General features: G+C 50.4%; 2 protein-coding genes and 1 long non-coding RNA gene across 10 annotated transcripts in view; 1 reads left to right on the top strand and 2 right to left on the bottom strand.

Annotated features, from left to right (window-relative positions):
• VWCE (von Willebrand factor C and EGF domains) overlaps positions 1-4809 on the bottom strand; it is a 32510-nt gene extending 27701 nt beyond the window's left edge. The window contains exons 1-4 of the mRNA XM_081536725.1: positions 4675-4809; positions 1851-1945; positions 1639-1728; positions 1174-1302 (exon numbers count right to left, since the gene is read on the bottom strand). Coding sequence (XP_081392851.1) covers positions 1174-1302; positions 1639-1728; positions 1851-1945; positions 4675-4784 — 424 coding nt within the window. The 5' untranslated portion in view covers positions 4785-4809. The remainder of the gene's footprint in view (positions 1-1173; positions 1303-1638; positions 1729-1850; positions 1946-4674) is intronic.
• Positions 4192-9203, top strand: LOC145524462 (uncharacterized). The gene is made up of 2 exons (XR_014067551.1): positions 4192-4424; positions 7453-9203. It is a non-coding gene; the product is annotated as an uncharacterized LOC145524462 (long non-coding RNA).
• Positions 8886-22149, bottom strand: part of DDB1 (damage specific DNA binding protein 1) — a 26416-nt gene continuing 13152 nt past the window's right edge. For 2 of the 8 annotated variants that reach the window (XM_081536719.1, XM_081536722.1), the window contains exons 13-27: positions 20275-20453; positions 20014-20177; positions 19800-19907; positions 19436-19643; positions 18556-18651; positions 18273-18450; positions 17246-17399; positions 16761-16925; positions 15959-16053; positions 12682-12852; positions 12270-12379; positions 11841-12010; positions 11570-11672; positions 10261-10384; positions 8886-9661 (exon numbers count right to left, since the gene is read on the bottom strand). In XM_081536719.1, the coding sequence (XP_081392845.1) occupies positions 9578-9661; positions 10261-10384; positions 11570-11672; positions 11841-12010; positions 12270-12379; positions 12682-12852; positions 15959-16053; positions 16761-16925; positions 17246-17399; positions 18273-18450; positions 18556-18651; positions 19436-19643; positions 19800-19907; positions 20014-20177; positions 20275-20453 (2109 nt within the window). In that variant the 3' untranslated portion in view covers positions 8886-9577. Of the gene's footprint in view, positions 9662-10260; positions 10385-11554; positions 11673-11840; positions 12011-12269; positions 12380-12585; positions 12853-15958; positions 16054-16760; positions 16926-17245; positions 17400-18272; positions 18451-18555; positions 18652-19435; positions 19644-19799; positions 19908-20013; positions 20178-20274; positions 20454-22149 lie in introns of all 8 variants that reach the window. The other 6 variants (XM_081536720.1, XM_081536723.1, XM_081536721.1 and 3 more) reach the window with 3 other exon arrangements.

The following is a 22149-nucleotide window of genomic DNA, read 5'->3' as shown; positions in this document are numbered from 1 at the left end:
CTGAAAAAGGCGGGGAAGGGGGTGGGGGAGGAGTAAGCACCAAAACTCCTTCATGGGACCTTTGACCCAATAGTCTTCCTTCTGGAAATAATCAGAGAGGCCGACTAGAAGCCACTTTACTGCAGCATTATTCACAGCAGCCGAACATTGCAGACAAGCTAAGGATGAATAGCACAGAAGTAGATACTTAGATTACAGTAGCCACATCTGCAGCCATTAAAAGTGATGTTATAAGGACTACTAATATTTCCTGCTCACTGCACAAAGTGAGAAAAACAATGAACAAAAATGATAGATAAGGTATGATATCAATTTTATAAAACAGACAGAGGAATGCCTGACACACAGTCCCACACACACACTCACAAATACACATACAGATACACATACAGACCAAGGGAATAAGGGCAGGAAAAAAAAATAACTTCATTTTAGTAACAAGTATCTCTGGGTAGGAACTTCTGGGACATGTTTATTTTCACTTTTCTACCCTTCTTTTACTTTCCAAATGTTCCAAAGTAAGTTATTTTTTATTTTTATATTCAGGGGAAGAAATGTTTATTTTCACAAAATGTTAAAAAGGCACAAGGGTGGGGGTGGGGGTGGATGGCTATCAAGCTCTCTGGAAAGACAAGTAAGAAGCCGGTCACAGTGGCATCTATGGGGAAGGTAACAGCCTTGGCCTGTAGGAAATTTTTAAAATCATGAACAAATAATACTTTTACAAAATAACTACTTAGTTTCTCTTGCCTCATCTTTCAAATGTCACATTCTCGAGGGAGCTTTTGTGATCCAGCCCACCTCCAGCCCCAGTTCCCTGTGCCCCGTGGGCCCTAGCACTGTACACTCCTCCGGTGATGGTCCCATTAGGTGGGGTTGCCACTGTCCTTACTCATCTCCCTGCACCATATCCTGAAGCAACATACGAGCAGAGACCGCCCGCATAACCCCAACCATGGTCAGTTCCTGGTCCCTAAGACATGTTCAACAGGTATTTGTGGAACAGCCGAAGGGGCAGATTTCTTGTGTTCACCTGCCCGCCTGCCCACTTGCAGACTTCAGAGCTGCTCCTAGCTCGGCTTCACTCCAACATCTCCCAGGAGGCTGGCCTCGCAGGACAGGGAGGAGACCCCCTTCCCGCCCGCCCCTCCCTGCTGCTCCCAGGCCTCTCACCGGTACACCTGATGCCAACCGCTGTCTCGGTCATGGAGAAGCCCACAGGGCACACTCGGGCCACCTCCTGACAGCCACCATGGTTACAGGTGAGGTCACAGCCATATTCCCCGCAGGATCCATGGGCTTCTGAAACAATCACCGCACCTGTGAGCATGCGCCATGCGGCGGTCCCAGCCACCCCCCCCACCGCCTCCCCGCTCCTCCTAAATTCTGTTGGGAAGGGGGCCCTGGAGGCAAACAGGACTGAATTTAAATGCAGCTCTGCCACTTACTGGCCACGTAACCCTGGGCAAGCCACTAGCTTCTGCGCCTTGGTTTTCTCATCTATAAAATGGGAATGAGAATGCCTACCTCATAGGGTTGTTTGAAAATGATGCTCTAGGGCACAACTGCCCAGTGCCTGGCACAGTCTCAGTGTAAACAGAGCTCTTCCCATCAGCCAGGGCCCACGCCCCCAGTTACCTGGGCAGGTGGGCCCTTGCTCTCCGTCCTGGCAGGAGCAGACATTGGGAGCGATGCAGATGCCACTCCCACAGCCAAAGGAGCAGAGGGCTGAGAGGAGAAACACAGGTGAGGGAGTCGGGGCTGGAGCCCCCCAGTCTGCCCCTCAGGCCAGCCCAGGGAACACGCACCCTGCTGTGGAGGACGTTTGGGGCATAGGGACAGGCACTTACGAAGGGTGCAGTGCCCACTGCCCATGGAGGGTGCCCAGCCAGGGCAGCAGCCACTCCCGAACCCCGAGAGGCAGACGTGGGGGCCCAGCCGGCGTCTGCAAGAGAGGAGAGAGTACCTTCCGTGTCTGTCCTGGGGGTCGGGGGAGGATTCATCTCCTGGGCAGTGAAAGCCTCCCAGCCAGTCAGTAAGTCAGTCAACCAATACTTCTGTAAACCCCCACCTCCACCCCCGGTGGACAATGAGAAGTTTCCAGAGAAAAATGACCCAGATGGTCTGTCCCTCCTGGAGGCAGGACAAAGACAAAGTTGTAAGAGAACAGACACTAGTTGCCTGTAGAGGCCTGCCACGTGGACACCGAGCAAGGAGGGCCCTCAGAGCTGAGAAGGGAAGGCTGCAGTGGATGAAGAACCCCAGGGATGGCTGCCTCAGGGCCTTTGCACTTGCGGTTTCCCCTATCAGGAAGGTTCTTCTCCAAACACACACACACAGCTCTCCCTTTCCTATAAAAGGTCTCTCTGCTCAAGTCACCTTCTCAGAGAGGCCCTACTTGTGCACCCTTACCTCACTTTATTCTTCTTCATAACACTTACTTCCTGGGACATTGAATTATTGGGTTGGACAAAAAGTTTGTTCTGGTTTTTCCATAACATCTTCTGGAAAAACTGGAACAAACGTTTTGGCCAATCCAATACTCACTAGTTTGTTGACGTACTCATTGCCTGGCTCCCCTACCATACCCTGAGGACAAGGGCTTCTTCATCTTTTTGCTCAACTCTGCATTAAGGGCAGCATCTGGCACATAGTAGGTGCTTAATCAATGGTGGTTGAGGGCAAGGTTAAGAAGGAATAACAACAGAAGTGGGGGGGAGATGGTGAAATGTCATTCCCCAGGTGACATCTCTGGGAAGGGGGATGGGGCACTGGTGAGCTGCCCAAGGGAATGAAGGGGGACCCAGTGTACCCAAGGCTGGGTGAGGCGAGGCAGTCCAGCCATGAACAAGCCATTTCCTCCACCTTCAAGGGGCAGACAAGGAACCAGGTATAACAACAAGTGCCACAATGTTACAGGCTAGGGAGGCCCAGGGAGCACAGGAGTGGTTTCCTTGGTTGAGGCTGGAGAGAGAACCGGGGCAGTCGGTGAGAGTGGAGGAATGTTCCAGGCAGGAGCGGCATGTGCATGGGCCTGGAAGGGGTCAGAGACGATGACAAGAACTGGTTCTGGGCTGGGCAGAGGATGATGAAGTCCAGCCTAGTTTGAACTAGGAATCCTAGTCCAACAGAATAGGGACAAGAAATCTCCCCCAACAGTGTTCTACCCAAGATTGCAGACTGGTGGGAATATCCATCTAGTCAGGCAGTCTATAGGCTTCCCTGGTGGTGGCTCGGGGGTAAAGAATCCACCTGCCAGTGCAGGAGGTACGGGCTCGATCCCTGGGCCAGGAAGATCCCATGGAGAAGGAAATAGCACCCCACTCCAGTCTTCTTGCCTGGGCAATCCCATGGACAGAGGAGCCTGGAGGGTTCCTCTGGGGCCTTTGGGACCCCAAAGAGTTGGACACAACTTAGGGACTAAACAACAGCAATAGGCAGTGTACAGAGCATCCATGATGTGCAGCAGGCACTGGGGACATGGATGGAAAGACAGAGTCAGTCTGCTCTTCTGGAGAATAAACTGTGTCAAAAGCGACAAGTATTCTGGAAAGGAAAACTCAGGGCACAGGGCAAAACCGAAACGTCTGCAGAAAACTGTCCCTGGAGCCTCCAAAAGCTTTTTCCCTCTCTGAAGTCATCGCACAAGAAGGGGCCCTGGAAGGGGGTGGGGGGTGCGGCAGGGATGTCTCACCCGCTGCCCTCGCGGGAGCGATTATGGCAGCAGCCTGAGAAGGAGGCTCCTCAGATGGGGCTCCCAAAGGGACAGGGGTGCCACCAAAGCGGTAGATGGAAGGATGCCTGGAAGGCCACTGGAGCCGCATCCTCAGGTGGGCAGGGGCCGAGCGCCCCAAGGGGCCGAGGGCGGGCGGTGACGGGGAGACAGGTGGCAGGCAGCACGGCTCTGACACGCTCGCGGAGCGGGGCGGATCTGAGCAGGAACTGGCAGTGGCTGCGGAACACACGTGCGAGTTGCGAGCCTGACGGGGCCGCCCCCCTGCGCGCCCCCCGCCCCCGAGGCCGTGGCCGCGGGCCAGGCCGCCCGCTGACACCGTGTTCCCTCGCTTTGAGCATCACGCACACACGCGCTCCGCCCGCGGCGACCCGGCCCTCCCAGGAGGAGACACGAGGGGAGGGAGACATCAATCGGGAAGGAGCAAAGGGGCAAACACCCCACCCCCGCCCGCGTGCACACACTGGCAGAAACCGAAACATAACCTAGAGAGACCCCGGCGGTTCCAAGGTCCACGGCGGGCACAGAGCCTGGATACAGGCAAAGCCCCCAGCCGCGGAGCCGCCGGCACCGCGGGGCAGGCCAGGCACTGCCTAGGCAGAGCCACGGGCACGTTTGGGAGTGAAAAGCCCGCCAGTCCGAAGACCAGCTGGCATGTCCCGGTCCCCTGGCCAGGGATCCGCGCTCCACGGTACTCAGAAGGGCTCACCTAGCGCCGGGATCTCCGGTCCCCCCTCCAGATTCCAGTCAGGACAGCACCAGCCAGGGGCGCAGGACGGCCACCCGCCCGGACCACAAGCTGCTGTCCCTTTGTCCAGACCTCCCGGGCTCGCCCGCGCCGACAGTGCCACTGGGGGGTGCCAGGACCCGCGGCTCCGGGACGCCCCTCCGCGCCGGTAGCGCTCCGGCGGAGGCGCAGAGGAGGGGCGCGGGGCGCTTACCTCTCGGCCCCGAAGTGCCCCGGCGTCTTCCTCCCGGTGTAGCCGCGGGCCGGGGTGCCCGGCAGCAGGAGCGCGACGCAGGCGGCCCGGAGGAGCAGTCCGGCCCACATGACCGGCGGCGGCGGGTCCCCCCGGCTCGGCTGGGCTCCGGCGCCGTGCGCGGGGGAGGGGGCTGCGGGCCCTCGCCCCTCCTCCTGGCGCCGCGGGGAGCGAACCAGTGAGCCCCGAGCTGGCACGCGGAGCCGAGCAGGGGGGCTGGGGACGCCGAGAGGAGGCGCCGGGGGCCGCGGCGGACGGCTGGGGGGGTCTCTCGCACCTCGAAACGAAACACACAAAAGGCAGCGGCGCCCGCCGGCCCGCCGGTGGCCTCCTGGGGAGGCGCGGAGCCCGGGGCGGGGGCAAAGATCAGGGACCCCGGGGGGCGGGGTTTCGTCCTCGGCCCACACCCCCTGCCCGGGTTTGGGAGTCGGCTTCCTGCGAAGGGTTGTGGGCGTCAGACGGAGGCCCGGGGAGGAAAGAGACTCCGGGAACAAGGCTGGAGGCTGCGCGCCCCGGGAATTGCTGGTCGCGATGGAGCCCGAGATACCTGTGTTGTACGACAAGGTGGGACGCTGGGTCCTTTCGCTGCTGGGCACTTCTAGGCTAGCCCCCAGCCTACCAGCAGGTCTGCACCCTAACCCTCCCTGGGTGCGCCGGTCAGTTGGTTCCCCTGCTCCCTGGTTGGAGGCGCTAGCGGCTCTTGAACCCACAGACTCCCCTTGTCCCCTTCAGCAGCTGCCCCAGGCCAGTCAGAGATGGTAGGCAGGGAGTCGGTGAGCAGGTGGTGGATGTAAATCAGAATCATCCAGCTGGGAGAAAGCTGAAAGGCTGACTAAATTCTACCTTCAGCTTTGGGCAGTAACCTCCCCTCGCCACCCAGACCCAATCAGTCCAGCTTTTACTTAAGCACTTGCAAGGATGAAGGTCTCACTGCCTATCAGAAGGCAGCCCAATCCAATTTTGAGTAACTCTGTTTGTTGGGAGTTGTTTTTCCTTCCCAGCTAAATAACCCCTCTGCCTTTGGTTCTGCCTGTGCAGCAGCCCTTCCACTGGCGACCTCAGCCTGTCACTAAGGTCCTTAACATTGATGGCCACAAATGAACATGGTGCCAACAGTGGTCTGGATTCTTGCCTCCTCCCTTCCAGATGCCATACTTCTATTAACACAGCCTGATATTACTTGGCATTTTTGACAACCCAATGATGCTGTCAGTTCCTTACATAAAATTTACAGTAAAGGGAAGCCTTCAGTGCTCTTTGCTGTTATGTTCTTTTTGTTATTGAACACAAACTGCTAAGCCGATCTCCTTACCTGAACCTGTGTGGCTGAGTTTTTGCAGACGTTCAATTTAGGGTGGTTACCTCACCCTGCTGGAGAAGGAAGTGGCAACCCAGTCCAGTATTCCTGCCTGGGAAATCCCGTGGACAGAGAAGCCAGGCTACAGTCCATAGAGTCACAGAAGAGTTGGATGCGACTTAGTGACTAAATAAGCTCATTGTGTTAGTTTGACCCATCTGAGCAACACGTTTTCAGCAAATAGGTTGCCAAAATACTCTGTATTGGAAGATGAATGCTACTTCCATATTTATGTCCATTCTGAGTCCTGAGGACCCTCAGAGTCTTAGGGCATCTTTCCTTTATGTTAAACAATCAAAGGTACTCATCCCCCTCTGCCGTTCAGACTGCATTCCTCACTACCACTCACAAAGTGCTTCGATGCCCACTGTCAGTGGCTACATAGTCAGAAATCTAGCCCTGAAATCATTCTTCAAAAAATATTTATTTGGCTGCACTGTGTTTTAGTTGTGGCATGTGGGATCTAGTTCCCCGACCGGGGATGGAACCCGAGCTCCCTACTTTGGGGGTGTGGAGTCTTAGCCACTGGACCACCAGGGGAATCCCATAGCCCTGAATTATTAAATAGGGATAAACAGAAAACTCTCCTTTCATTCGAGCCTGCAAAATCTATCATACCACCATCCTTATCATTCCTATCTAGACCACCATCAGTGTCAAATAGGTGCTCTGTCTTTCTGGATCTAGAAGCTACCCACAAATGCTCAACACATTTGCACAGGACAGTTTCTTTTTACACACCTGTCACCCTTCATACCATCTTCTCCCATACTCCAGCACACCTCAGCTACCTCCTTTCTGAACTTGACTACTTTATGGAGTTCCAGCCCCTCCGTCTCACCCTGTAAGTCTGGCAGACTTGGGTCAGTGGGCAGCCGCAATGACTGAGATGTAACTTTGTGTATAAAGAAAATCCTTACCTCCCCTCAAGAGGAGAAGCCCTGGATATTTAAATCTGTAAATTCCTACCTGTGAATTTTGAAAGAAACAACTTTCTAAATAGCCCCTGACATTTCTTTCATTTCCTGTTTCTTTGACCTTATGGCATTCACCTTGCTCCTCATACCAAGTTCACTTCTTCAGTTTGGTTTTCACTATTTTCTGTTTTGTGTTTTGGTTTGTGTGACCTCAAGGCTTCTCAAAGTTTGGACCCAGAGAGCTGCTCACTTAAAATCATTCATCCTCAAGGACGAGTATGGGCCCATACGGTTCCTCAGTATTTCCTCCCTGGTTCTGTGGCTTGTGGCTGCTCAGTAACAAAAGGGACCCTCCACCGAGGGTGGAGGATTCAAGTTGTTGTTGGCTGTAGAAAGGAGGCCTCTGGCTTGTGACCCTTCCAAATGGTCATGTGATGAGTCAGTGTTTCTATTATTCTCCCAAAGGTCCGTTCGTGCAGAGGCCGGGAGTGAGGCGAGCTCATCAGCGCCTACATGGAGAGGAGCCATTCCAGCTGGCTGCAGCAAAGCTCCAAAGGCAACCTTTCACCCCGGGAGAGGTGATTAATGGTTTTAAGAGGGGATGTGGGAGTGTGGCAGCAGGATGTCAGTTTCCAAAGGATTGCTGGAATTCAGTCCAGAGTGAATATACCCAAGACTGTAGGAAACAAAAAGCTGCACCGACTCCGGTTTCCAAAGTCAAGACTGAAAGCCACCGGTAAGTAATAACCTTCTCCTGAACATGGCAGGTCTCCGCAGCTGCAGGTCAAACCACTGAGAAGCACCAGAATAATAACCCCACCACAGTCTGTTTTTCTCCCATCTAGGATTAAATTTTTTAAATAATCAAAATCTGGAGGCCTTTGCTTGCCTGCCTCATTAAAGCTGGTCGCTGGCATAGGGGCAGGCCTTTTCAATTCAAACCATGACTTGAAGAATTCAAATCACAGTGTTGAGTTTCAAGTTCAAACTGTGGTTTTTGAGAGATGATTATTTTTTCCCTTAAGACCCTTATCCTCCACCCTCAGAAACCCCAGGAGAGTAAGAGGAAAAGAACGGTAATGAAACTCAAGGAATGCCTCCAGGGAAGGAAACTTACTCCCAAAGACCCCCAAAGCAGAGATGCCTCCTTGCTCTTTTCCTTTTAAGCTAGAATCTCCCAAAACCACAGTTTGAACTTGAAACCACAATTTTCCTGACACTGTATCAAAGGCTGGTCTTAAAGGAGCCAGCCAATATGCCTGGGATCAACCCCGCTCCACTGCTGGGACAGAGCAGCCTTTATTCCCACTGGATCACCGGTGGAAACGTGGGCCCGGACACTCTGACCCACTGAGCTGAAAGAAGACCAGCTCTGTTTGCTGAACAGAAGGGTGAACCCCAAATGTGCCCTACTCCTGTATTTTCAAACCTAAGGCACTAAAGGTTTACTCAATGAAACCAGAGGCAATAAAATCTGAATCCAAAGGGCATGTGGCAACAGGAAGCTGGGAGGAGTGTGAGGACAGTGCCTAGGGGGCTAGTTGGCTGAATGCTGCACATACAGCTGGCTGTAAAATGACGTCAGGAGAGGCAGCCCAAAGCAGCATTACTAACAGAGGCCACTAGGGAATAGAAGGATGACTGGAGTCAAAGGCAACCCAAGACAGCTGAATTTCAAAAACCTGACACCCTTCATCCCTGGGATCCCATCAAGAGCGATCACATGACAAAGGAGAGGTACAGAGGACACTTCTCTACCTGAAAAGAATGTTCCAGCAGCCAGGACAAGGGGCTGCTGCAATGGCTGTGAAGGAGAGAATGGCGCCTGCAGGACCCTGGGCACAGAGAGCCTGGGATGCTGGAGAGCCAAGCAGGGAAAGAGCAAAAACAAATGCATCTTTCTTCTTAGACTCTACTTTATTTGGTAAAACTCAGAAACTAACCACCAATTCACATCCCCCCACCTCCTTCCCTCTGAAGAAGGCAGTTCCCCAGAGACAAAAGGCTGTGGCTTGGAAATCATCCATCTGCAGGTCTTACCCTCAGGCAGCCCACGGCCTAGTGGTCAGCCCTCCAGACCCAAAGCTCTCAGAGGCAACAGAAGAAAGCAAAGGAAGCTCTCACCTCAAAGACAACGAACCCCTCCTGCCCCACCTCCCCCCTACCCACAACCCTCCCCGACCCCAAATCTAAATAAAAAGGTAGTGAGGACAATGCATGAGTGTGGGAGACACACACACACACACACACACACACACACACAGAGCTTCCTTTCAGCCAAAGAGCTGCAAAACTGCTCCCTGGAAGGAGGACAATTGGCTGCACCAATCCAGGCTTGGTGGCCCAAGGTGATGGCTGGAATCATGTGAGACTGGTAAAAATCCAGGGAGAAAATATTTCACCTTCAGCCCTTGCCCAGGTCTCCAGTGAAATAGTTTTCGTTCTACGAAATCCCCATTTCCACACAGGTAGGCTGTGGCTTCTGGGGCTTAGGGACAGGTTTCCCATGGCCGAGAGACAGTGGCAGGGAGGAGGAGAGCAGGAGGGCAAAGCCTTCAGAGAGGGTCTGGGAAGGGATCACTGCCCTTGGCTAGTGGATCCGAGTTAACTCCTCCACCACCTTGATCAGGTCATCTGCAGTGGCCTCTCGCTTCATCCCGCTGCCATCATCATACTGCAATGAGGAGAGGGGAGGAGGGGAGGCCGTGAGAGCTGAGAGCGCTGAGAGTGGGCTCTTCCTCCCCGGGGAAGGGGATGCCCACAACAACTGTACCCTGCACCACACTGCCGTGGCAGGAGCAAGGACTCATCATCAGAAGCCCATGCTTCTCCTTGGGAGTCCAGGTGAGCAGGGTCTGCTGGCAGCTAAGCTGCCCAGAGGCTGCCACTCAGTATATACATCCACCTCCACCCAGCTGTTCCCCAGAGGCACCACCTCCAGTGGGCAATACCCCAAACTCCAGCACCATGGAAACTCCTCTTCCCCGCAGGATCCTGGCCCTGCCCCCTTTCCTAAGGATCTGCCAGGGATCCCAGACATGCCCGAAGGTGCCCTCATTGCTAAAGTTACAGTGCTTGGTGCCTGGAGGGGGAATCCACGAGCCTCAGCCTTATCTCCTTGCCCTCAGACACTACCTTCCCATGTGGGTAGAAGAAAACTTAAAAAAAGGGCTCTTGGCACGTGGGAACCAAGGGAGGGGAGGCCTCCTGGCGTGCCTGGCCCTGCAATGGACTTGAGTCACTGGCCCCGGGGCTGCACCCTGCACACCTCACCTGTAGGTTTGCCACAACCTCCTGCATCTTGGGCCGGCTGATATCCAGGAAACTCTCAATCAAGTCGCCATCGATGAAGCCGGTGGCTGGTTCTGTCTTTCGTTCAGTATGAAAGGATCTCCAGGTGGACAGGTGAGTTAAGGAATGTGCCGATCATTTGGAAATAATAAATACCCTCTCCGAAGTCATCCCCACCTCTGTGCACAAGACCACAGTCTGAAGCAATCATCAGGAGAACAGAAAACAACAGGTTCAACTAAAAATCACAGCTGTTTGGACAGGTTTGCCATTTCAAAGACCTATAAACCATTACCCAATCCAATGATCCTCTCAACTGGAATAATCATCAAAATAACATTTTAAAAAATTACAGGGATTTCCCCTGCAGCCCAGGGGAAATGGTTAGGAGTCCAGGCTTTTAATGCCGAGGGCATGGGTTTGTTTAACCCCTGGTCAGGGAACTAAGATCCTGCAAGCCACACGGCAAGACCAAAAACAATTAAAAAATTTAAAAACAAATACAATACAGATGACTCTTAGTTCAGAGCATGGACATGTATAGATTTTTTTTTTTAACAAGTGCTCCATGTGAATTGGATGCCTGCCTAGGAAAAACCACTCTTTAAGTCTAGCCTTCACAGATTAATAAACTGAGGCTCAGTGAAACAAGAGATGTGCCTAAAGTACTGCGGGTTAGCAAAAAACCAACACGTTAGCCTACCTCCTCCCTCCTTGGCGAGAGCTGGTCCATCCTGCCTTACAACAGACTCAGCAGAATCCCCTCTGGAGTTCCGAGGGCTCCTCGTCCCTCTCCCATAATAAACAAACTTCCAGTACTACTTGGATCCTCAGTGTGCAGGGGGCTGATCCTTGGGCTTCTGGAATTTACAGCTTCTTTGCTTTTCCCCTCCTTTTCCATTTAGCCTCTCTAGTGAGGGTCCTTAAACACCGCTGCCCCTAATAAGATCTCTGAAAGGATGTTCTAAGTTGTGATCTAAACTTACGTCTGACAAGCAACGCCAGAAAGGTCAGAAGTAGACACACTGCATGAACATTAACGTACATTTTCAAGATGAACCAGTAAAACTGGGTGATAAGTGCATGGGGGTTCACTATACTGATAACGATTCTCTCCACTATTGTGTGCTTGAAATTTTCCATGAGAAGTTTTTACGTAGCCTGTTCCCCACCGGAACCTAGTCAAGACATTTTCTAGAGGGACAAATTTCCAGAGGCTGCTCAGGGCAACGTGCTCTCTGCCTGGGCCAGGCCATGTTTTTGAGCAAGGGGGCACCTCTGGGAAGGATATAAGGAGTGCTCAATCTTGCCCACACTTTTGATGACTTTATTGAGTCGATTCTGCATGTCCAACAAGAGGTTGTACCAGCTCTCTGACAGTGAGGTCACCAGGCCTAAGGAAGCAAAGGGAACCAAAAGCTACAGGGCACTCCAGAGCCCACAGCAAGCACTGCCTGGAGGACGGAAGAACCGGCCACCAACTCTCAAAACCCTGCTCTCTGCTGTCCCCCAGGATGGGAAGGAGGGCTGCGTGGGAGCATGCCCCACGGGGTCACCCTTACCAATCATGCCGTTGACCGTGCCGAAGAGCACCGAGCCCTGTGTGGGGGTGGAGGTCTCGCCCAGGTTCTGCATAACCAGAGAGCCGTGGCAAAAGACATTGACGAACTCGCCCAAGTGAAAGAGCCCAACCTCCTGGAGGTGTTGCCGCTCCTCGTCCGTGGTAGCAGCACTGCAAGGGGTGCGAGACACTCACGACCCAGGCCTCCTGTCCCCCCAGACGGGGCCCCAAGGACTGCGTGCAGTGATGGACAGACTCCCTGGTGGGCCCACCCACTCCACAGCGGAGGAGCCAGCCTGAAGAGGCTCATCCATCTCTGCAGCCTGATTCTCTCACGGATACCCTCTACCCCTATGAAGAGGCGCACCCGAGCCTGTGAGGGCCCTGTGTCCTCACCTACCACAGGCCACTCCCACAGCTGGCCACTCACCTATCCTTCTGACACACAAACAAGTTAAAGGCATTTTCAGCCCCCAGGAAATTGTCATCATCCAAGATTTCCACTGCACTCATCCAGTTGGGGTTAAAGTCTCGAGCAATCTTAAAAAAGACCAAATACAAGAGGGGAAACACGATCAGCAGTTTGCATGCAAGCCAGTGCTGGGACCTGGCCAAGTGCCCGCCCTGCCCTGTGTTTAACAACCGAGCCTCGAGAGAGAGTCTCGCTTCGGTCTGGCCAACACGGCCCAGAAACGGGGCCTACTCAGAGTTCAAGTCAGGGGTCTCTAAAAAGACCGAACGGATACACAGTGTGTGCTCCAGGGATGACCTTTCTGCCCACACTGGGCTGCACCACCCCTCACCGCCAGCCTGAGCAAGCCGTCTGCCCACACCCCAGCCACCTCTTCGAAGTTGCCCTCCATGGGCTTGTAGGCCAGCAGGAGCACCGAGCGCATCAGGTCGCCGACCAGGATGAAGTCGCCCTTGGTCTTCAGGTAGAGCGCCATGATGTTGTTGTAGTGGTTGCACTCAGTGCGGAGCTCCTTCTCCGTCGTCCACTCATACAGCCGCACCTGGAGGCGCAGTGCGTTTCGCTCAGCCCCAAGGGCCTGCACCAACCCCCATCTTCCATCTGCTGCACCACTTACCCAAGTGCGGTGTGGGGTGTGAAATGGTTTGCTGTGCAACTTGGGTGAGCGTTTGTAATTATGATATACTCATGAAAGATGAAAACAGAGTGAGCACATGAAACTTAATACTACAAAGTCTTCCTTTATATTAAAACAAAAAAAAGTCAGGGTAAAAATACTAAGTAAAGAGTAATGCAAGTAACACTATAGAAATGACAAGAGATGGTTTTGTGACTGAAGTCTGGTAACTGTCTACAGAAATATCTCTGGAAAGAGAAAATCCATTTCCAATTTCCTGATCAGAAAGAAACAAGATCACCTCCCAACAAACTGCCCTTTCTGAACCCTTCTCAAAACACATACATCCCTGGCACCTTCTGATGTAAATCCAATGAGCAAAGAAAATAGAATAGAAAAGTCCAACAGAAGCTTACTCTAAAGAACTAGAGTCTGTGGCCATCCCCCTACCCAAAGGGGAAAAAAATACCCCTATATTCTTCACTGCAGTGTTTCTCCAGTTATAAACATATCTCCAAAAAAATGAAGATGCTTTACAATCAGCAGACAGATGAACAGATGCTTGGCACAGCCCACTCCCAGCAGACCCCTCAGGGTTCAGCCAGCCCCACCCACACCTCTGCACATACAGACACTCCTGGGAAGAATATATTAAGCCATGATTTCTCAAGATGTGTCCAAAGAAACCTAGCTCCACAGGTGTGCACTCCAAGACTCACTCGTAATAATCCCAATGGCTACCACACCTCCTGTTCTGGGTCAACTGAGCCCAGAACACCACAGATTGGGATAAGTCCAGTTGGGCTGGGCTTACAGACTTCCAAGAGTGGGGTGAAGAAGCGGCAAATGTAAGTAAACATTCTGAGTCTCGTGAGCCCTTCTAGCAAATTATGAAACCTAAGGGCGGTAAGAGATTGTGGGAACCCCTGACATAGTAGCAAGTCAGACAGAAGTTTGAGTAACACTACTTGGGCCAGGGGTTTGAATAAAGACAGTCTTGTGGGACCGAGCCCTTGAACCTGTGACATCTGACTCCAACTCTGGGTAGCTAAAGTCAGAATTCAAGTAAATTATAGGACCCCCAGTTGAAAAACTGATTGTCATAGGGATAAAAACTCCTCACACATGGTGTCAGAAGTGTTGTGAGTAAAGATACAGTTTTCCTTTACTCTCCAAACCTGCTCCACTCACAATCTTCCTCCATCAGTACAGAGCAACACCATCTCTGTTACTCAGGCCAAAACTCTTGACCCTTTATTCCCTTCTCATGACTCATCTTCAATCCCTCATTAGAGCCCCTCAATACTAACATCTGTGGAATCTGACTATCCTTCACCTCCTCTATCAGCACGCTGCTCCCAGCACCATCCACTGCTCTCTGGATCATCACCAGAGCCTCTGAGCTGATCTCACTGCTTCTACCCCTGGTCTTCTACCACATTCTCCAAGATGTGCAGTGAGCTTTTCAAACTATACCTACAGGGACTTCCCTGGCAGTCCAGTGGTTAAGAATCCACTTTCCATATGGCAAAAACCAACACAATATTATAAAGCAATTATCCTTCAATTAAAAATAAATAAATTTAAAAAGGAAAAGAATCCGACCCCCCAATGCAGGGGACATGAGCTCGATCCCTGGTTGGGAAACTGAGATCCCATATGCCGTAGGGCAACTAAACCTCCCCACGCCACAACTAGAGAGCCCGCACCTACAACAAAAATCCTGTGTGCCACAACTAAGACCGGACACAGCCTAATAAGTAAACCAGTATCTTTTATATATATATATATATATATATATATATATAAAACTACAGTCATGTCACGCATTTGCTTGAACCCTCTAGAGGTTTCCATCCACTCAGAGTAAAACCCAAAGTCCTTACAAACCTAAAGCACACAGCCTATCTGGTTCCGCATGTGCTAGCTCCTGGCTGCCTCTCCGACTTATCTCCCAGCACCCAGCACCACCTTCCCACGCTGGGTGCAGGCCGGCCGTGGACTCCTGGCACTTGTCTTCTCCCAGATCAAGGCATGGCTGGCTCCCTCCTTTCACTCAGAAATCTGCCCAAAAGCCACTGTGTGAACCTTCCTGACCACATGACAAAACAGCACCACCTCCATGCTCGCGCTGGTACTTTGTCAGCTTCTTGTCCCGTTTTTATTTTTCACGAGGTACTTCTCATCATACATACACATATATATTCCATTTGCTCACAGGCCCCAGGAGGCTAGCTCTTTGTCCATTTCATCTACTGCTACATCCCAACTACCAAAACAGTGCCTAGTATACTTCAAGTGCTCAGTTAGTACTTCCTGAATGAATGTCAAGTTAAAGTATTTAAGGGGACTTCTCTGCTGGTCTAGTGGTTAAGGCTCTGTGCTTCCAATGCAGAGGGTGCAGGTTAGATACCTGGTCTAGGAATTAAGATCCCACATGCTGCAAAGCATGGCCAGAAAATAAATAAAGCTGCTTTTTCTTTAAAAAAAAAAAAAAAAAGAAGTATTTGAGCAATGCTTCTCTACTCTTGTTCTTCTCAGAATCTTTCACATGCTACAACGCACTGAAAAGCTTCTAAGCGGAAGATACAGGATACAGCAGGTCCCAAATTTGTTTGACCATGTAACTTTTTTTTTTTTTGGCAAGGGAGGAGGTGGGGTCATGCCAGAAGAAAAGTGGAGAATTTCACAGGCCTAGTATTTCAGGGGTTTACTCAGGATGAATGCAGTTTGGCTCATTCTGTCCCACACAGATGAAATATTCTCATGCCATGACACATTCTGAGTGACCACAGTTCTTACCCTCTTCTCAATTCCCACAACACTCAGAACAATACGTACAGGGCTTCACAGAACCAAATCTGGTGTCTGGTCCAACCCCAGCTCTCCATATTCCCAGCTCCATCCTCCATACTCGCTACTCTGTTACCCTTAAAATCGTGACACACATGCAGTTCAGAAAATGCAAGGGAAACACGCTCTGTGGACAGAGGTGTGAGGCCTAAGGCCTGACACCAGAGGGAGGGCTCACCGTGCTGTTGATGCTGGCTAACAGCTTCCCGTTAAATTCCACCATGGAGTACACGGCCCCCTTCACCTCCTTTTCAGCCACAGTCTGCAGTTTTCCTGGGGGAAAAAGATACCCTTCAGTCTCCTTTATGAGCCCACACTTTTAACTAATCAGAAGAATCCTGTGCTTCCCCCCAGTTCTAATTCCTGCCCCCCCCAAACCCCTCATTTCAAAGCAGAGAATATAGAATCAGTATATACTGGGGTTAACCACCTCTAGAAGTGTGGGCCCCCACATAACATGCACCGATTCCAGACAGTGCTCAGGTTCTGCCTCCCACCTGGGACTCCGATCGCCCCCTCAAGATGAAGACCAGACTCCACCTCAGACATCTAACCTGAGATTTGGGGCTGACAGCTAGTCTTCAGAGCCATCATGGGTAGGGGAGATGAGAAAAGGTACAGAAACGAACACCAAGTGCTGATGCTTGGCAGAGGGCCTAAAAGGCTGAGCAGTCGAGTGGAAAACACACCAAGGAGTCCTACCAGAATTCCTAACTCTCATTCTGGTCGCCTCTCCCTTTCTCTTCCTTTCAAAGAGTAAAAAAGGAAGAAAAAAAGGGTAGATTTTATTTGTGCTGCTGCTCACATACTCCAAAACTCATTCAGACCATCAAGAGCTTAAGAGAGAAACATCTTGCCTCTCATGTCACTGCAATTAACCCAAGTTCTTCTGCATAACTGAGGCTGAAACCTAAAACTGTCTGTCTGCTTCCTTTCCCAGTTTTCCAATTTCTCAAAAGCCAGAGACTGTGTCCACTTACCATCTGAATATTGAAAGACCACAATACGACCCTGCTTGGGCTCTGCCTCTTCTGGGTACACCATGGCCGTGCCCACAATGAAGTACGTGTTGGGGTCTTTGCCCAACTTGCAGGAGACCAGGCTGAGAGCATACTCATTCTGCAGAAACTGGTGGGCATGAAGCACTAGAAGAAGAACAGTAGAGAGGTGACTGACTGACGACCCCCACACATGTGTGCTTCTGCACTTCTGCAAGGTCCACAGCTCAGCTTGCAGCACAGTACAGAAGGCATCTGCCTCCTGCTATTCCTATCTCCTCACCAGCCTATTCTGACCTGAGGAGGCCCAGTACTCTGAACTCACAGCCAACTCTGAGGCCCCACCCTTTCTTCTCCGCCTGGGATAGTCTGCCAGTGTCTATCAAATTCTGGAATACAGCAGAGCCCAGAAGACCCTAGCTTAGGGAGGACGTAGGTACAGCATGATAGAAAGAGCTCATTTGCACCTTCAAAGGTGTGCTGGTCAATGATAAGGAGGTTATGCACCTCCACCTCTTCTCCAAAGGAGGTCTCGTGAGGGGCTGTGCTGCTGGAGAACAGCTTGCTGGAGCTGACGCTGCTGGACAGGGCCTGGGAACAGAGAGAACACACATCACCCCTCTCAAAAGAACGGGTGCTGGGACAGCAGTGTGAGCATCAGACAGGATCAGAGAACAGAGGCAGAGTTTGAACAAGAAAAACTTGAGGCTGGCCACCTGCACAGAGCCCAAGTGCAAAGGGCTTCAGAGAGGACACGGGGACTGAGGCTAAGGATCCAAACTCCATATGGAGTTGACACAGCAGTCAAAAACATCGCCAGAATCTAAGGGCATTTAAGAGCACTAAAACAGTGATGCTAAGTCAATCAAGAAAGCTAACAAGAAACCCAGGCGACCTAATAAAGTGACAGGCTTCCACTTCTCTCAATGGGAAGAGCAGGAAACCACTGCAAATAAAAAGAAATACATAAAGACCTACTCTGGATTAAGGGAAGAAGTCAGACCACAGATGTCTGCGAGCAAGAAAGGCAGAGAATACACAGACTAAAATGACCAGCTACCATCTCCACTGGGTCTGTGATGTGAGGCTCTAGACAGTCCATTATCATTTCGCAGATGAGAAAACTGAAGCTCCCCAAGGTCACACAGCGAGCAACGAACCCTGGAGCCAGTTCTGTCAGACTCCAAGTCCCACGCTCTTACCTATGGTACGACACTGCTACCCATACCCAACACAAAGTACCCAAAATGATGCTAAGAGTAAAGGAATTATTCATCAGGCAAGGGTACCAAGTAGCAAAATCACTGAGGCCACACTTATTCAAAGTTCTTCTCAAGTCTCTAACGAGGCGGCCAAATCCAGCTCACTGCCTATTTTTTTAAGGTTTTACTAGAGCCCAGCTATGCCCACCTGCTGTCTACAGAAGCCTTTGTAATGGCCGAGTCAAGTAGCTGTGACTGAGATCATGTGACCTGCAAAGCCTAAAGTATCTACTATCTGACCCTTTCCTAACAGTCTGCCACTGCTCTCACACCACTGTCCTTCGTCCACTGCCCTCACCTGGGTGCTGGCGCTCGGCCTCAGAGCAGTTGTGCCCCCACTCGTGTCCTGGACTTCGATGCGGCTGGAGAGGACCCCGAAGCACTGGGACACCTCCTGATAGCAGATCTTCCTGCAGAACAAGCATGGACAACAGGGCCCCTCAAGAAAAGGCTGAAGCGCTGCACACCAACCCCCAGGGTCCCCTCTCCTGCTGCTCCCCTACTCTGCCCCTCACCTGGGAGATTCATAGAGGGGAACCGTCCGAATGTGCAACTTCTGGATCTCATCAATGGTGCCAATCGTGAGGGTGCTGTTGTTGGCCAGTGCCAGGCTGGAAAGAAGGTTCTGGGTTTAGATTGAGTACACCCAAGGAAGGAAAGGATTCTATGAGGCAACTCCATAAGAGGAAGAAAAACAAGGCAGAATTACACTTATTTACTCCAGGGTAGTGGTTCTCTACTACAACTCTCTTATGAAAACACACCTGGAAACCAGTCCCACCCCTCAAGATTTTATTTAATTGGTCTGACTGGGCCTAGGCTGAGATTTTAACAGCTATCTGTTTAACACTAAAGTGCAGCATTCAGATATAGAACAGTGATTCTTGAACTATCAAACCACACTGGCATCAAAACGAGCTGGGGGGCTTGTGAAGCTAAGACTGCTCCTGCCCCTGGGATTTCTGATTTGGTGGGTCCGTAGGCGAGGCCTAAGAACGTGCATTTCTAACAGAGAGTTCCCACGTAGTGCCATGGCTGCAGTGAGGGAGCCACTTTGAGAATCCCTGTTCCAGGGGAACACATAATGAATGATCTCTGCATCAGGGACTCTGAAACTTGACCAATCACATGAATTGCCTAAGAGGTTTTCTAAAAATACAGATTCAGATCTGGGGCCCAACCCTAGATCTACCAAAGCAAACTCTAAGAAAGATTCAAAAACAATTCAGCACATTTAAAAGGCTTCTGAGGTATTTCTACTGCAGGTCTGCAAAGTTCTGTTCTACACGCCTCATCCCAGCCAGTCACTGGCTTTGTCACTGGAGAAAGGCTAGAGGGGAAGGGTCATGATGCCTTCCGTCCTGGCTCTTGTTGAAGAAAGAAAAAGAGGCTCACCTGTCAGGATAGCCATCTGAATTCAGGGGACACATGTAGTTCACTTCCTTGAGGTTGACATTGGAGAAGACCAGTTTGTGGTTGCTGCTGTAGATGACAGTGGGGCGGTCAGAGCAAGCAAAGACATTGGTGGTTGAAAGAGAACGGAAAGTTCTCAATACTGTGGGCTGGGTGCCCAGAGTCACTTTCTTACGGTCGCTCAATAGGCCTACAGAAAGAACAGCATCAGGAGAAAAACAGAAACAAAACAGGACAAAGAGTTGGACTGTGAAGGTTCAAAAGCTGCACCCTGAAGCTAAGAACTCTGCCAACTCCAACACTCCCGATTCTCCAAAGCACCCCTCACCTGACGTGCTCATCTCACCTGTCTCAATGTTGAGTCCAAAGTAGAAGAGCGCTCCGTCTCCCAAGGCACAAAGGAGGTAGTGGCTGCTCTCAAAGGTGGTCATCAGGATGGAACGGGGAATGATCTCTGTGGAAAAGAGGTACATTGAGCTCTGGTTCCAAATCCTGATTCTGATCCTAACTCAGGCCCTTAAAAGAAACACACACACACACCCCAAAAATAAGAAACACACCTCCACCCAGCATCTCTTTGTGCAGTAGCTCAAAAGAGGGCAGCTTCGCAATTCGAGCTGAGATGTCTGTCCAGAGGCCGATGGCACAAAGAGGGGACATTCCATTGCTGTCCCCTAGAGGGGTGATGTCCAAGCAGGCCACTTCATGTTCCATCTCTGTGTGGCTGAACAGAGAAGAACATGGCAGAGAAAGGACTCCAGAGATCAAAGAAGTCCCAGAGAAGAGGGGAGGGCAGAAAAAGCAGAGACAGAAACACACACCTGATCTGCCGGAGCTCCTGAGGATGTATCTGCAGGTAGTAGAGGGCCCTCCCCACGGCGACTACTACCTGGCTGCTGTTGCAGGAGGCCACGCTGATGTTCTTGCCCTGAGGCTCCTTCCACTCACTGACGAGCGCTTTGGGCTCTTGAGAGACCAGCCTCACAGATGCTGAAGTGATCTAAAAAAAAAAGAGCAATGTCTCCAAGCCCCTGCAGGGATCTACACAGAGGTGAGAAGGCGGTAAATGCTGCCCTCACGGAACCCTAAGAATAAGCCATGGAAGTCCTCTTCTGCCATATAGATAGATTTTCCCAAGTTCTGCAATGACTGATTACATGAAGATGTCATTTTTAACTGAAGCCTTGAAGAAGACTGGCTTCAAGCAGCTTACAGCTCATATACCTACAGCCCTAAAAAGAGAAGGCATGTCCTGTTTCACTCTGATTAAGGCTTGGGTATCACAAATGGCACCCTATGGAAAGATATTGATGGGGTGAGGCCCTGCAACTACCAGTCTAGTTGTTTTTCTCAACCCAAAAATCAGATCTCTAAAATAACCAATTTCTGGGAATTCCCTGGTGTTCTAGTGGTTAGAAGTCAGCATTTTCACTGCCAAGGGCACAGGTTCAATCCCCAGTAAAGGAACTAAGATCCTGTAAGCTGTGTAGCACAGCCAAAAGAATTTAAAATATCCAAGTTCTTTACTATGCATGAACCATTAAAATCATATAAAATTCTTTAGTAAAGTCTACAAAATTGTATTAAAACATATTTTATTTTTATATTTATTTAATTACTGAAGTAAACCAAAAAGCAGGTTGATAAGATAATCAATATATCTTATTTATCAAAATTGAGTTTCTACTTAAAGAAAGACCTTTAGAATTATAAACACTATGGGAGATGCAGAAAAACACCACAAGCTATTATTGATACTAATGAACTACAATGGGATTACATAATACTTTCTAGAGTTATTAGTCTTTCCTTTTGGTAAAGAAGCCCATCATTAGTTATAACTGAGCTGGCATAAAATAGGAAATCAGCTTTTGAAGGGTCTGGTCCAATACAAATTACAAAACCAGTGCAACAGCATAATTCTGAAAATTTTAAAAAAACAAAAAAAGAGGAAGGCCCTTGAATAATAAGATATGTGAGCTGGGGCCAGAATTCAGGTCCCAGTTAGAAAACACTGACAAAGCAATGAGTCAGTATCTGGGCACTTCCCACACTTGTTCAACAAAGTGACAGACCTTCCCTCTGGTTTTTAACTAAACCCACCACTGCCTGTTGGCTAAAAGGAAGATCAAGAGAATAAAACGATGGAGAGAGTTCAGTAATCCTTAGGCCTTCAAGTGCTACAGCCACCACAAGCAAATACTGACTCTGCTCAGGGCGGAGAACGGCTCCCGAGGAGAGGAGGGTGTGCAAAAAACCAAGAGCATCATGGTCACTTCAAACTTAAGCCTGCCAGGTCCTGAGAGGTGCGAAGAAATCAGGCTCTCATGGCTAACAAGTACCAAAGGGCTATATGATTCCCATTATCACAGAAAAAGTTAAAGTAAGTATCTGAAAAGAGTTAGAGCTCTAGTTACAAGCAGTACACTGAAGTGCTATCAAAAGTCATATATAGACGGTAGCAAATGACTCATCTTTTTCTTCTTTGCGCTTTTCAGTAGTTTCCTAATAAGTATACATTACTATTACAATGAATAGAAAAATGTGTCTCAGATAACAGGATGTAATTAGTGCTAAAACAATATCCCCCTGCCCCCCCAAATATATATATATATATATATATACACACACACAACGTATATACAATGTATACAAAATGTGTGTGTGTGTGTGTGTATATATATATATATATATAT

The sequence above is a fragment of the Giraffa tippelskirchi genome, chromosome 10, assembly GCF_054371585.1.
Source record: "Giraffa tippelskirchi isolate mGirTip1 chromosome 10, T2T-mGirTip1v1.2.pri, whole genome shotgun sequence".
NCBI classification, from domain to species: Eukaryota; Metazoa; Chordata; class Mammalia; order Artiodactyla; family Giraffidae; genus Giraffa; species Giraffa tippelskirchi.
Note: the sequence above shows the minus strand (reverse complement) of the source record. Positions and strands in the feature narration are given on the sequence as shown.